This window comes from Aphelocoma coerulescens, chromosome 4 (genome assembly GCF_041296385.1).
Source record: "Aphelocoma coerulescens isolate FSJ_1873_10779 chromosome 4, UR_Acoe_1.0, whole genome shotgun sequence".
In the NCBI taxonomy this organism is placed as follows: Eukaryota; Metazoa; Chordata; class Aves; order Passeriformes; family Corvidae; genus Aphelocoma; species Aphelocoma coerulescens.
The window spans coordinates 18,438,636-18,452,143 of record NC_091017.1 but is presented as its reverse complement, the minus strand read 5'-3'; the positions used below and the strand labels follow the sequence as shown (position 1 = coordinate 18,452,143).

Here is a 13,508-nt window from a genome sequence, read left to right as displayed (position 1 = left end):
AAGATAAGCTCTGTGGTATTGTGTCTCACTTTAGGAAACTATGTTCCCTTATTTTGTTCTGAGTAACTATGGATACATTGAGATATTTAAAAATACAGAGACTTTCTTATATATGGCAGCTAGATAAGGGTAAAATAAGGTGTCAGTTTTGATATGTGCCTGCAAAATTTTGTTTATTCATAGACTTTTATTATTTTTTTTATTATTTTATTATTATTAGACATGTTATTTCCATGCAAAAGATTATTTGGTTCTGTCTGAACTCATCAGAGATGCTTATTTGGAGCAGCTAAGCTGAGCCTGATAAGAAACATGTCTGGGTCCAGGCTTGTGTCCCACTTAAATCAATTGGTAAATCAGTTGTGTGCTTCCAGCTGTCTTAAATTCAGTAAAATGTTCATATTGCTTCTGACTGCCCGTGTTGTAAGGTGCTGTTTTGTCCCCCTAGGAAGTGGAGCTCCGAGTGACTCTGACGAAGTCAGAAAAGGGCAGTCTGGGTTTTACAGTGACCAAAGGTAATGATAATGTTGGCTGCTACATTCATGACATTGTTCAGGATCCTGCCAAGAGCGATGGGAGACTACGGCCTGGAGACCGACTGATAAAAGTAAGGGAATTCATGTTTTCGGATACAGGGATTGCACCAAAAGGACAACTTTGAGTCTAAAAAAATAAACTGAACTGCACTGTGGGCCAAGTCAAATGTGGTTACAGGACAAAGGCACGCACCTCCTGAGAGGCATGATTTGATAGTGCTTGAGGAACAGCAGTAAATGCTTCCTCAGTAGTGCTGTCCTTCTTGGGACCTAACAAGGGCGCCTGTGTTGCTTTTGTTGTTGCAGGTTAATGACATCGATGTCACTAACATGAGCCATACTGATGCAGTCAGCTTTCTCCGTGCTGCCCCAAGGACTGTCAGATTAGTGCTAGGGCGTGTTCTGGAGTTACCAAAGATGCCAGTGTTGCCTCATTTGCTGCCTGATATTACACTAATGTGCCATAAGGAGGAGCTAGGTAACATGGAATTAATCTGCTTTTTTGCCCTAAAGAAAAATCTTCCCCTTCAGTTACAAGGAAAGCTTGATTTTTATTTTTTTCCCCCTTCTTTCCCTGTGAAGGTTTGTCATTATCAGGAGGCCATGACAGCCTTTATCAAGTTGTGTATATTAGTGACATTCTCCCCAGATCGGTTGCTGCCAGAGAGGAGAGTCTCCATGTACTAGATATTATCCATTACATTAATGGAGTAAGCACACAAGGAATGACTCTGAAAGAAGCCAAAAGAATGCTGGAAACATACCTTCCAACAGTGGTGCTCAAAGCAACCAGGTATGTTCTGGCAGCAAATGCTTCCCTGTACTTTTTGTTTTTCTTGCGTGATTTCATGTGTATATGAGTAAAACCTGTTCCTGGTATGACAGGAAATTCACCAAATGTTACTGAGGACTGACTCCACAGAAAGGGTCTGTAAATTCACAGTTTTTGTGCTGCAGTGGAGCACAAGGGCAATGTGGTACTTGTGCTTTGTGCTTTTTGGGAACACATGGCTATGTCCAGCTTTGAACTACAGGTGTTCAAATAGATCCCCTGCAATCCAGGAGGGATTAATCAGAGACCTGCTGTGGCACTTGGACACTCACAGGTCTGTGGGGCTGGATGGGATTCATCCAAGGGTATGGAGGGAGCTGGTGGGAGAGCTCCCCAAGCCACTCTCCATCGTTTGTCACCAGTCCTGGCTCACTGGGAAGGTCCCAGATGGCTGCAGTGTGACACCCACCTGCAGGAAGGGCTGGAAGGAGAATCCAGGGAACTACAGGCTTGTCAGCCTGACCTCAGTGCTAGGGAAGGTTACAGAACAGATTACCTTGAGTGTAGTCACACAGCAGGTACAGGACAAGGGAATCAGGCCCAGCCAGCAGGGGTTCAGGAAAGGCAGGTCCTGCCTGACCCACCTGATGTGCTTTCATGACTGGGTTCCCCATCTGCTGGCTGTGGATGTTTATACCTGGACTGAGTGAAGCCTTTGATACTGTCTCCCACAGCATTCTCCTGGAGAAGCTGGCAGCCCATGGCTTGGACAGGTGTTCTCTTCACTGGGTTAAGAACTGGCTGGAGTGAGAGAGTGGTGGTGAATGGTGCTAGTGAGGTTCCCCAAAGCTCAGTACTGGGGCCAGCCCTGTTTCATTTCTTTACTGATGATTTGGAAGAGTGGATTCAATGTGTCCTCACTCGCGTCGCAGATGACACCAAGCTGGCTGGGAATGATTAGCAGTTTTACCAATAGTGCTATTTACTTTAATATCTGATGATTGTCATTATTTACTTCTTTTCTTAATAAATATTTCTGTAAATATTTCTTTTCACAGAGATGGTCATGCAGTGTTCCCAAAATCCAAAAGCCCTGAGAACTCAAATCCCTGGCCACTGAAAGCTAATGGTAAGTTTTGCATGCTTACTCATTGTAAGTGAAATCCACCTGTTTGTAAAAATAAAGGAACTGATATGGGCCTTAAGATACTATCCTAATCCAATTTATTGTGACCAGCTCAAACAGGAGTTTGCTTGATGTTTCTTCTAAAAGCTCCATGAGAAAAGATTCAGCAATAGTGTCTTTATGATGCCATTTCTCGTGTACTTTAGAAATACTCTCTAATATAGAGAGAGCTAAAGGGTGCCCTTCAACAAGGACCCAGATGTCAGATAGTGTTTAAAAAAAAAACAAAAAAGGGGTCAGTGACAGGTGTTTGTGGGGTTGTATCTTGTTCATTTTGGGGAAAAGGGAATCAACCCTGTTCCCAAAGGTGCGTGTTTCCACTGTAAGTGGTTAAACTCCTTACCAACATTTCTCTTTGCTTTGAGTTGGTTACTTCTATTAGTATTAATGCTTTCTGATCCTATCAAATAGAACATTCAAAAAGCCATTATATGAAGTGTAGTCATTCAGGTAGAAGTTTGGCAATGCACAGAAACCAGGCAGAAATGCTATTCCTGTCATAACGTGGTATTAAATACCCTACTTCTTTTATAAAAATAATCTATGGAGGCACATTTAGTTTATGGGAAAAAGTTGCTGTGAGATTGTTGTTTTTTCCCCATTTTTGTTTAGGCTGTTCCTGTGGTGATCCCTGTGATAAAACAGAAAAGACAACTGATGCTTATGGGCCCAAGGTAAATGCTCCTGTCTTGTGCCTGTTACCATTAACCAGAGAAAAGAATCTACTTCAAACAATTTTAGAACTAAATAAATGAGTAAAACTATCTGTTGATCAAAGTATGTAAACCCACTATTGTCAGCTGACATGATTAAGCAGTGATCATAATAAATATGCAAGTTTTTTTAATTGATCTGCTCTTTCTTTGGCACGGTTTTGTTGAAAGACAAATTGTCTTATGAGAAGGATGCAAGGCTATCATCCAAAATTCTCCATTCAGCCCCCAGTTTCTGCAGATGCTTGCATATTATATTTGCTAGGTGGTTTTCTTTCTTTTTTTCCCTTAGTTTTTTCTGAGAAATGCTGTGTTGTGAGACCAAAAGTACTGAAGCTTACATACATTTTACAGGGGTTATAATAATGTTAAATTTTACTATGTATTCTCTTGTAGAAGCTGCTGCTTTGTCATCATGTGGGTTTTTTTCTTAGTTGCTTTAAATTTTTTTTATTTGTTCTTGTCATCTGAAACTTCCCACCCATCACCCAGGTATCTCAGATGAGAATCTGGTATGAATAGAGGTTTTTATTTGTTGCTGAGGAGAACTTTTTAGCAGTTGTTTACTGCTTCAGCAAATTGCCGGGCTCTTTAAGAGTTAATGGCCACTGTTCTTTGCTTTCTCAGGTCAATGGCAATGGCATCCTAGGACCTTCTCAGGGAAATACAGAAAACAATATCCATCACACAAAAGCACTAATGAACCTCTCAGGAGCAGCAGATGCACCTTCCCTTGGACTTGCCAATGAAATATCAGATTTTTCTAAACACGTTGACAAATCAGGTAAGAGGAGGTGAGATGGGAAGAGCATTATTCTGTCTGTATTGTACCAGTGCAAGGGAATCATGGCATTGTTGACTATGCTGAAATAAGTAAACGTTAGGCTGGCAGTCAGTTTTAGAAGATCATTTCCAACTCTTGTGCTTTGCTTTGGAGGAGTTAGTTGATGTTGAAAGCAGATTTATAGAAATTGGATTTTGTGTTAGAGAGAAATGAAGGCAGGCCATGGTAACAGCTAGAAATAATGCCATGGGTCTGCCCCTTTAATTTAGTTCTCCCAAACCATCCTATACTGGGAAAACTTGTCATTTTGTACTATTTGTCTTCAGGAACAGAGGTTCCAGATGATGAGTATTATGATGAGGATGACCACAATGAAGTTGTCCAGTATCTGTTGGATGTTGTAGATGAGGAAGCCCAGAACCTCTTAAATCGGAATAATGCAATTTCAGGGGCTCAGAGTCTTCTGCATCTCAAGAAGGCTGTGTCAGAAAATCACCTGCCAGGTAATGTGAGCCATTGAAAAAGAGCATCATTAACAGCAAAACACTGTGAAACAAGGTGCCAAGTAAGCAGTTGATTTGTTAACAGGGAGAGTTGACATTGATTTGATGTCTGGACTGGAAGTTTCCCAAGTTGAACACAGACAAAGAGTTGCCAATTACCATGAATTTGAGATGCAGTGTAAAAAGTGAGGTTCTGGTTTGATCAGTCTGGATTTTGGTTTAAGTAATCTGGGAGTTGTATCTTGAGTGAAATTCATATTGTTTAGGTACCTGGTCCTGCAGCTGCAGTCATGTTGGCGTGCTGAAGCATTTCAGCATTTCATTGATTTCAGATTGCACAACCTGGAAATGTGTTGAGATCTCTCAAAACCAAACAATTTGCCAACCTGCTTTGTCTCTTTTAGAAAGACTGGCTTTTTGTCAGTACCTACTTCTGACTGTACATCTTTCTTTTCCTTCATTCTGTCTCCTTGGCTCCTGACTGAGATGTAGTGAGGAGTAGGATTTGTAGTTCCTTTGTGGTGTCACACTATGTATGCATGCTCCAAAAATTCAAGCAAGGTGCTTGCTCCTTCTGTAGAGATTCCTTCTAAAACTCAAGATACACCTTCCAAAATTATAATTATTTCAGGTCATGACTTTAAGGTCATTGGGTTATTGTCATTGGTCATTGCATTAGAAGTCAGGGATGACTGAGGTTCTGGCTGTGCCAGGATCTCAGCTGAGGAATATCATTGGAGCTCCAGTACTTCCAATATCTTGTAGGCTGTGTTTTGCAACTGAAGATGAATTGAATCCGTAAGGTGTGGCAGCAGGGTGCTTCCATAGCAGACAGATGCAAGTCAGATTTTATCTGGCATGTCCTAATTACATTTTGTTAATCTAAAGAGTGAGCAGAATCCTGGTTTGGACCTACTGCTGGTCTAAATGTAACTGAATTGCAGAAGAACTACTGGCATGGGGAATATGATAACTTAGTAGCTGCAGCCTGTCCATCAGTTATGCTGTGACACAGATATTCTGTGCAAACAACCTCATATCATGGCAGCTGTTCCAATTACAAAATAAAGAAACCTAAAGTCTGATTATCCTATACAGTAAGAGCACTTTTCCAACACGCTGGTAGCAAAGGGCCTTAAGAAGTATTTCTTGGTTATTCTGGCACCTGTATTCCCTGTCTAGTGCCAGCCAAGTGGAACAGGATTCATGTCTGTGAGAGGGTGGCTCCTGGGCATTTTCTGGTGTGTTTATGCTGTATCTCCTGGTTTTCCTGTTCAGTAGAGATGAATGGAAAGGTGACAGAAGATAAGTCTGAGGACACAGACTGTGATGGGTCATCTTTACCTGAAGATTTTTCAGAGGTAGGATGGCAAGAAGCTGGCAGATGCTCTTTCAATTTGTATGAACATTTATTTTTAAATAGCATGTGATTGTCATAAATTAACTACATAAGAGAACAAAACATACAGTTATTTTACACTGTTATATAAAGTCCATCAGCTTTCTTTTCAAAAAGGGTGGTAATAAACTACCTTGTTAATGCTACTTCAGCTTTTTAATCTAAAATATTTCAGTGATTCCTGCTCAGAGAAGGGGAGCAGTCACAATGAAAAGGAATGCTGTGTAGGGTTTACTGTCCAAAATGTGTACTTGAAATTTCTTCTGCTGCTGCTTTTTGCTATCAGCAGAACTCTCTATCCAGCACATCCTGGCTCTTGCAGCTTTCTGTCCAGTTAGTAGAGCTGAAAATCCAATCAGGAATCTGGCTCTGTGTCAATGTGCTCTAGGGAGAGCCATGAGTAAAATTGTCCGAGAATGGCAGTGCAAAAGCAAGCTGGCCTAAAAAGTATAAATGATTTTGTAGAGTTTTTCTTTAAAGAAGAGTGTAAATGCCTTCCTCTGTGCTGAGTCTTCATTGTCTGTTGAGGAAGGTGTGAATAGGAGTGTGTCACTTAGAGGTAGAGCCCTGTTCTGCTACATATCCACAGTATAGGAACTGTGGCTTGACAGGAGGCAGAAGTTTTCACTATCAAGCTTACCTCATAAAGGGTTTCTAAGTATTAGAAACAAAAAAAGCCAACTGGGGAAAACTTAGATGACTCTATTGCTACTATGAGTCAGGAATTATTTTAATATACCTTTTTGGCCTTGTTACAGTAGAGTATCTGTCCAAGTGCTCAGTGTTCTCGTCCTCTGTTATTTTGGGTTAATGAGATGTCTAAAAGAGGAAAGTCTTTCATTGTGTGCTGCTTTGAACTTAGTACCCTTCAGAAGTAGTCCCTGTAATTGTTAATTGTTTAAAATTTGCAGCATGTGAATGTTGTAACTATGTCCTTTAATGTGTTTTGAAATACTTCTTCTAGCCAACACATGTAAATGGTTGTGAAGACTATTGTGGAGTAAAAGCTGTGCCAGAAAGGTAAGATTTCTTTCCTAGTGTTGCTTGAGAGCAAACCTGTGAAGTCTGGAAGTCTGAAGTGTAGTATATTGTTATGAGAGAAAAACAACAATAAAAAAAGCAAGAAACCACTCCCAAAACAAACCCAATCAAATATCTGTACGATGTCTTGTTGAATTTTCTCTTGGTCTATTCCTTACTTAAAAGTTTGTCATTTGCCTGAATACTAGTCAGCTTTATGTGGTTTACTATGCCCTGCTTTTATTTGTTCCTTTGGTACGTGGTTACAGTAACTGGACTGTGTTCAGATGTCTCCAAAGAACATAATTTGCATTGTGCTAACAACTTGGTACTTGGATGTGAGGAAAATATTCAAACAGTGCTGTCTTCAGTTCAAATCTATACAAGCTTTATTAGTGTGAGATCTTCTGGTTTTAGAGCACTGCAACTCAAATGTAGAGTTGCTATGCTCCATCAGCTCCCATTTGGGTGCCTGGGGCTTTCTGTTTTTTCCATGGAGCATGAAGCATATGCCTGGCCGAGTTACTGCCTGTCCCTTTGAGCCACTCTGAACTTCAGAAATTCCCAATACTGTTTTTCTTTGTGAAATAATTTTGGTCTAAGAGAAATTTCAGTGAAAGTGCATATGCTTTTATGCTTGTAAGCTTGTGGGAAGTTTGGGGTTGAGACTTGGCACAGGCAATGACATTATGGCCTAAAGTACTTAATACATTCATCACTATCTTCAACAAAGCTAGAAAACTTACAATTGAAAATAGATACTCAAGTGTAGTGAATTGTATGAGTGGTACCAATCTGCTATTGGATGCTATTTAATTGCTTAGTCTTTGAAAAGTAATTGCAGTGGTAGTTATTACTAGATTTGTATATTCCTGGCTCTTTTTCCACTGTTACCTTTTTCAGATCCCCTCTGGGGATGTAGAAGAGAAAAAGGGGAAAGAAAAGTTAGGTTTTTGAGATCACTGGTAGGGGTCCAGTCCAGAAATAATTGTAGCTATAGACTACTTTCTAGTGGGGTTTGGATTTTTTTAACTGTGTTGCAAATGTGTTGCTTCTAGGTGTTCTTTCTTACTTCCATACCTTGTCCTCTTGTAGATCTCCTCCACAGCCTTCCTTGAGCCAGGCAGATGAGGATGAAATCACGTGGGGAAGCGATGAGCTGCCGATTGAATCAGTCAGCCAGGAACGTGTAAATAAAGGCAAGGACATTTAACTTAATCAGTGGGAAACTTCAGGGTCATGTTAAATAGACAGAAGTGAATTTTAAGACGTCCTGGATATGTTTTGAGGGTGTCATGACAGGTATAATGGGGATTCTAACAGCTCAGCAATGCACTGGAAAGGATCTCTGCAGCTTTGTGTGACAGGTGTGTGAGAGTTAATAGGAACAAGTATTGGCAGTGTTGTGTCTGTAGTTGTACAGGTGCTGGGACCAGCTGAGATACTTCCTTCCTTAGTATCTATCTGACAAAAGCTGTAGCAATAAATATATGTTTGATTGTGATTAGATTGATACATCATGTGCTTCACATACCAGCTATTCCATGCTCAGATTAGGCAATACTTCTGTCTTGACTGTCATTCTTCCGGTGCTGGTCTATGTGGCAGAGTGGAACTCTCTGCAGTTTGATGTGTTTGGCAGAATCTAATCTTCACTTTTTTGAAATAGCATTAGAAATGCCAGTTTGTGAAGTTCATATACAGCAGTCCTTTGCATTCATTGAAAGAAAAAAGGATAATCCATGTAGTATTTCAGACTAAATCAGTAGATTTAGGACATTTCTAATTGCAATGCCAGACAGATTCTTGGTTTATTAATTTTGTTGGGCCTCAGAGAAGCACTGAAGGCCTGATGGGAGGTAAGCTGTATTGGCAAAAAAATGCCTTTCTAAGTGATAATTGTAAGATGTGTTATATACATGGTGAGTATTAGTGCTGAAAACAAGTCACAGGCTGTAATGTGGAGAGTTCTGAATTCATTCGTGTGTGCATGCATCCATCTTTGTAGGTTCTTGTGTGAAGAACTTACATTTAAAATGTATTTGAAGTTTGTTTCGATGTGTGTGGAAATTGGAAGTTCTGGAAAATACTCTGTTCGGTTTCTGGATTAATCAGAGCTGATTTTGTGTCTTTACTGGTTTTGCTAGTTAATTTGGTTTTGCCTGTCAAACTGAGAGTACAGCTGTGTGTTCTCTGGTATGGAGGCATTCAAGAGAAAACAGGTAGTACAGTAGTGAACAGCAACATGCAAATCCAACTGTGAGCTACAGCTTGTTTCCCTGGTTTTAGCTATTTATTTATATTTGTATCTTCTGCTAGATTTCCCCCTAGTGACGAATGAAGAGATCTCTGCACTCCCTACTGTGAATGTGCTCCCTGGAGGCAAATATTCAGGAGCCAAATTGAAGTCAGTGATCAGAATGTTGCGTGGATTGCTGGAACAGGGAGTCCCTTCTAAAGAGATTGAAGTGAGTAACTATTTGTCCTTTAAAGTCCTTTTTCCTAGTATGAAACAAAAATAGAATGGCTGCATCATCACTGCCTTGAATACCACAGCTCTTTAATTGGAAGCTCAAAAGAGATGAAAAGACTTAACACCAAAGACTTCTCTCCCTTCCCCCACAAGCTGCTGAGAGATGAGATCAGTTTGAATTCAGTTCGTAAGTGTTTTCACATCAATCTTGCTTCTGGTAAGTTACCAAGTGAATATGAGGTAAACAGCCATAGACAAGGGCTGTGAAATCCAGCTGCTGAATGTGAAACCAGTCTTTCCAAAGTCTTAAGTCAGCCATGCTACATGATCTCTTTTTTGAGAGAATGAGATAAAATATTTACTGGATAGTAGGTGGGTTTTTTTTTTTAATTTCATTTTCTTGGCTGTGTAAAAGATGCCTTCCTGCATTATTTTGCATATCCACATTAAGATTTGATTTTTAATGATTCTATTTGTTAATGACTTGATAACATAACTGCTCTTAATATTATTACCATTCAGTGCTTTCCTAATGGACATGTAATTGCTTCTTTACAGAACCTTCAGGAGTTAAAACCTCTGGATCAGTGTTTGGTTGGACAAGCAAAGGAGAACAGGAGAAAGAACAGATACAAAAACATACTTCCTTGTAAGTCCTAACTCATTTGGAATTCACTGTTCATATTCTGTCACCACCTGTATGGCCAGATGGATTGGATCAGAGGGGGGATGTTTTGATTCCTAATCCTAGTAAGGAAAAAACTGAAGCAAGCATTTATAAAGCAGTTTAAGATCAGTGAACAATATACCACTGTGCTGCAGTAGGTATGGATGGATGGTCATAGACTTTTCAGTTGTTTCAGCAGATCCCATGTCTTAAATGATGTATACATGTGGAACCAGGCAAGGTTTTTTCAGTTTACCCATGCAGAATTGGAAAAACAGACACATGTACTATTGTCAGTAAATTTCCTGCCATAAAACTCTACTTGTTAGGTGTTGAGGAGAAGAATGGACAGAGGTTAGTTCTGTTTGAGAAAAATTCAACCTCACTTTTTCAGAGCTGCTGCAGTTCAAATCGCTTATCCTGCCTGTCTGCTGATTTCTATTTCTCCTGCAGACATCTTTTTCTTTATTGAAAGTACTGATTAGTACCCTAAGTTAAGTATTTAAGTGAATTATTTCTTTTAAAGCAGATGTGGAAACATCTGTGGAGATGAGTGCGTGTGTGTGTGTGTAAGGCTCAACATCTGTACTGTGTGAAGGTCTGATGATGTGCACACCTAACATGAGGTCTTTCTGTTGTGTGGGGATTGCAGATGACACCACCAGAGTCCCTCTTGGTGTTGAAGGTGGATACATCAATGCCAGCTTCATTCACATGCCCGTGGGGAATGAGGAGTTCGTTTACATTGCATGCCAAGGACCTCTTCCTACTACTGTAGCAGATTTCTGGCAAATGGTTTGGGAACAAAACTGTACTGTGATTGCCATGATGACTCAGGAGGTCGAGGGAGAAAAGATAAAGTGTCAGCGTTACTGGCCAGATGTGCTCAATAAAACCACCATGATCAATGACAGACTACGGCTTGCTCTTGTGAGACTTCAGCAGCTGAAGGGCTTTATCATCAGAGTGCTGGAGCTCGAAGAGATTCAGGTGAGTGAATCTAATTCTGCATGCTTAGAGTTTTTTCTGGGTGTTGCCATATTTATCCTTATACTTCTGGCTTGCCTGCTTTCACTTGCTTTGTCTACATCGAGAAGTAACCCAGGGCTTCTCCTCTTTGCCCAGTGATCATTACTGGGCAGCTGTTCCTCATTGCAGCTTGTGCTACTCTCTGACCTTTATAGGAGAAGGCATTTGGGCCGGGTTATGATTTCATTATGCTAACGAGACACTAAATTTTGGCTCCCTTTGGCCACAGAAGCATACAGGGATAGGAAATCCACTGATAATTCAGCCTGGCTGGTTGACTCCTCTGTGTGATCAGTCTGGACAGTAAACCTTACACATTTAAATTACTAATTAGCTACTTCCAGTTCAGCTCTTGTTTTATTGAGTTACAAAGCATCTTCACTGGGCAAATCCCTCTTTTCTGTGACATTTCTTTGGGAACTCAATTTCTTTCTTTTTATTCTTGCCACGTGCTACATGTTGTTGGTGTTTTTAAACCTCAGACAGGTGAGGTGCGGCACATTTCCCACCTGAACTTCATCGCCTGGCCTGACCACGACACCCCCTCCCAGCCAGATGATTTGCTCACCTTCATCTCTTACATGAGGCACGTGCACAAGTCGGGACCCATCATCACGCACTGCAGTGCAGGCATCGGGAGATCGGGCACCCTCATCTGTATAGATGTGGTTCTGGGGCTGATCAGCAGAGACCTCGACGTGAGTATCCCAGGGGATGGGCTCAGTGGTGCTTCTGACCTGCAGGAAATGTGTTCCACTGGATCCATGCAATATTTTAAAGAGTGTGCCATGCTGTTGGCAGTACCATGTTTGCTTCTTGGTGATCCCAGGTGGGGAGAGCTCTAATATCCAGTGGTTCTTGGGTTAGCTCAGGGAATCTTAAGTGTCCTGTCTGCTGGTCACCTCAGCAACCAGGTGCCACTTGAAGTATGCTGCAAGGACATCTTCTACCATAGTGGACTTCTGGTATATGGCATGAGAAAAATGGTGTTGCCATGATGGCTTGGGCAATTGATGGAAGGGGTATGCAAATTAACTTTTCCAGCACAACCAGGGAAATGCTTTCTAGGGTGACCCACAGGAGGGTGCTAGCTTCCCTGTTTATGTCCTTCAGCGGCCTGGGGTAGCAAAACTTTGGTGAATTTCTAGACAAGATGAGCTACATCACACTTAGCTCATTTGGGTTTCTAAGCACCCTCTGAATGTCTAGAACTTTATGGACCTGGGAAAAAAAAGTGTTTTGTTAGGTTGGACCGAGGGGCTCTTTTCTGCACACTTAGCTTAGAGTAAGCAAGAGGATGTGTGTACAGAAAGAAAACAAGGGAAGGGGGGAGTGTCTGATGTGGGACCACATCCAGATTGCCCAGAGACACTACATGTCTACCTGACATACAGAGGCTACAGGGAATTATTTGTTTCACTACTAATGTACCTAATTCTATTCCCTGGTTTGATGCTGGGGATGTTTCTTTTCTCTGCATGTCTGCCTTTTTTGAATGTTTACCTTGCTGTTTGTTTTGGTAGTTCGACATCTCGGACCTGGTGCGCACGATGCGTCTGCAGAGACATGGAATGGTTCAGACAGAGGTGAGTCTGGATTCCCCAGGTGTCCACTCAACCATCTGATGATGTGCTAGAGAACTTCATGATGCACACAGCAATTGTCTTTGTGCACTGTAATGTAACATTTGTGTCACAGGAATTAAATCAGATGAGTAGCAGGATGTGTTTAACATTTATAAACACGAGCTGTTTTTAACATGCTGTATTGTTTTGATCTGTGTTTTAAAAAGATAATTGTGCGTTTTCATCTTCAAAAGCATGTGTTTATTAGAGGAAGTCAGCTAAGCTTTTTGGGCTTAAAGTTGCATTATAAACTGAAGAGAAGGTCTAAGTGTAGCTGCTGTGAATCACTGATACTATCAGAGATGCCTTGAGATCTCCTTTGGGAAGGTATTCAGCCAGAAGTTCAAATCTTTTAGGAATAATCTAGATCTACAGCTAATTAACTTTAGAGATGGTCGTCACAAGGTCTTGTTAAAATCTGCACTTTTTCTTTGAATGGGAAGGAATTGTGAAGTTATAGTTAACAAATCCCTGAAATCAAACCACAAAACTGTCACTCCCATCCCCACCTCACACCCCAAAACATGTATTAGCCCCCACACCTCTATCACTGAGATTAAGGTAAGAAGCTGCACTGTCATCTGAGTTCTCTATTTGCTGGCATTGATGAAAGACCTTGAAATTCACTTGCTCTCTTCATTTCTACTTGTGTAAAGTGCCTCATCTCCTTTAGGTGGTTTTGGTGTGAAAGAAGGATAAACATCCCATATGAAATATATCTTTAGTGGCAGATCAGTGTCTGTATTTGCTTTAAGTTGAGGTTGCATATTTTTCCACTGTGGCCTTTTTGTTTGTTTGGGT

General features: G+C 40.9%; 1 protein-coding gene across 12 annotated transcripts in view; it reads left to right on the top strand.

The window, feature by feature from the left end:
* The window catches only part of PTPN13 (protein tyrosine phosphatase non-receptor type 13), a 114,533-nt gene that overhangs the window by 100,013 nt on the left and 1,012 nt on the right, over window positions 1-13,508 (top strand). For 11 of the 12 annotated variants that reach the window (XM_069012896.1, XM_069012904.1, XM_069012903.1 and 8 more), the window contains 15 exons: window positions 449-607; window positions 843-1,014; window positions 1,119-1,329; window positions 2,367-2,437; window positions 3,107-3,168; window positions 3,835-3,991; window positions 4,318-4,494; window positions 5,773-5,855; window positions 6,858-6,913; window positions 8,009-8,112; window positions 9,233-9,381; window positions 9,945-10,035; window positions 10,706-11,043; window positions 11,565-11,780; window positions 12,606-12,668. In XM_069012896.1, coding sequence (XP_068868997.1) covers window positions 449-607; window positions 843-1,014; window positions 1,119-1,329; window positions 2,367-2,437; window positions 3,107-3,168; window positions 3,835-3,991; window positions 4,318-4,494; window positions 5,773-5,855; window positions 6,858-6,913; window positions 8,009-8,112; window positions 9,233-9,381; window positions 9,945-10,035; window positions 10,706-11,043; window positions 11,565-11,780; window positions 12,606-12,668 — 2,109 coding nt within the window. The remainder of the gene's footprint in view (window positions 1-448; window positions 608-842; window positions 1,015-1,118; window positions 1,330-2,366; window positions 2,438-3,106; window positions 3,169-3,834; window positions 3,992-4,317; window positions 4,495-5,772; window positions 5,856-6,857; window positions 6,914-8,008; window positions 8,113-9,232; window positions 9,382-9,944; window positions 10,036-10,705; window positions 11,044-11,564; window positions 11,781-12,605; window positions 12,669-13,508) is intronic. The other variant, XM_069012898.1, reaches the window with a different exon arrangement.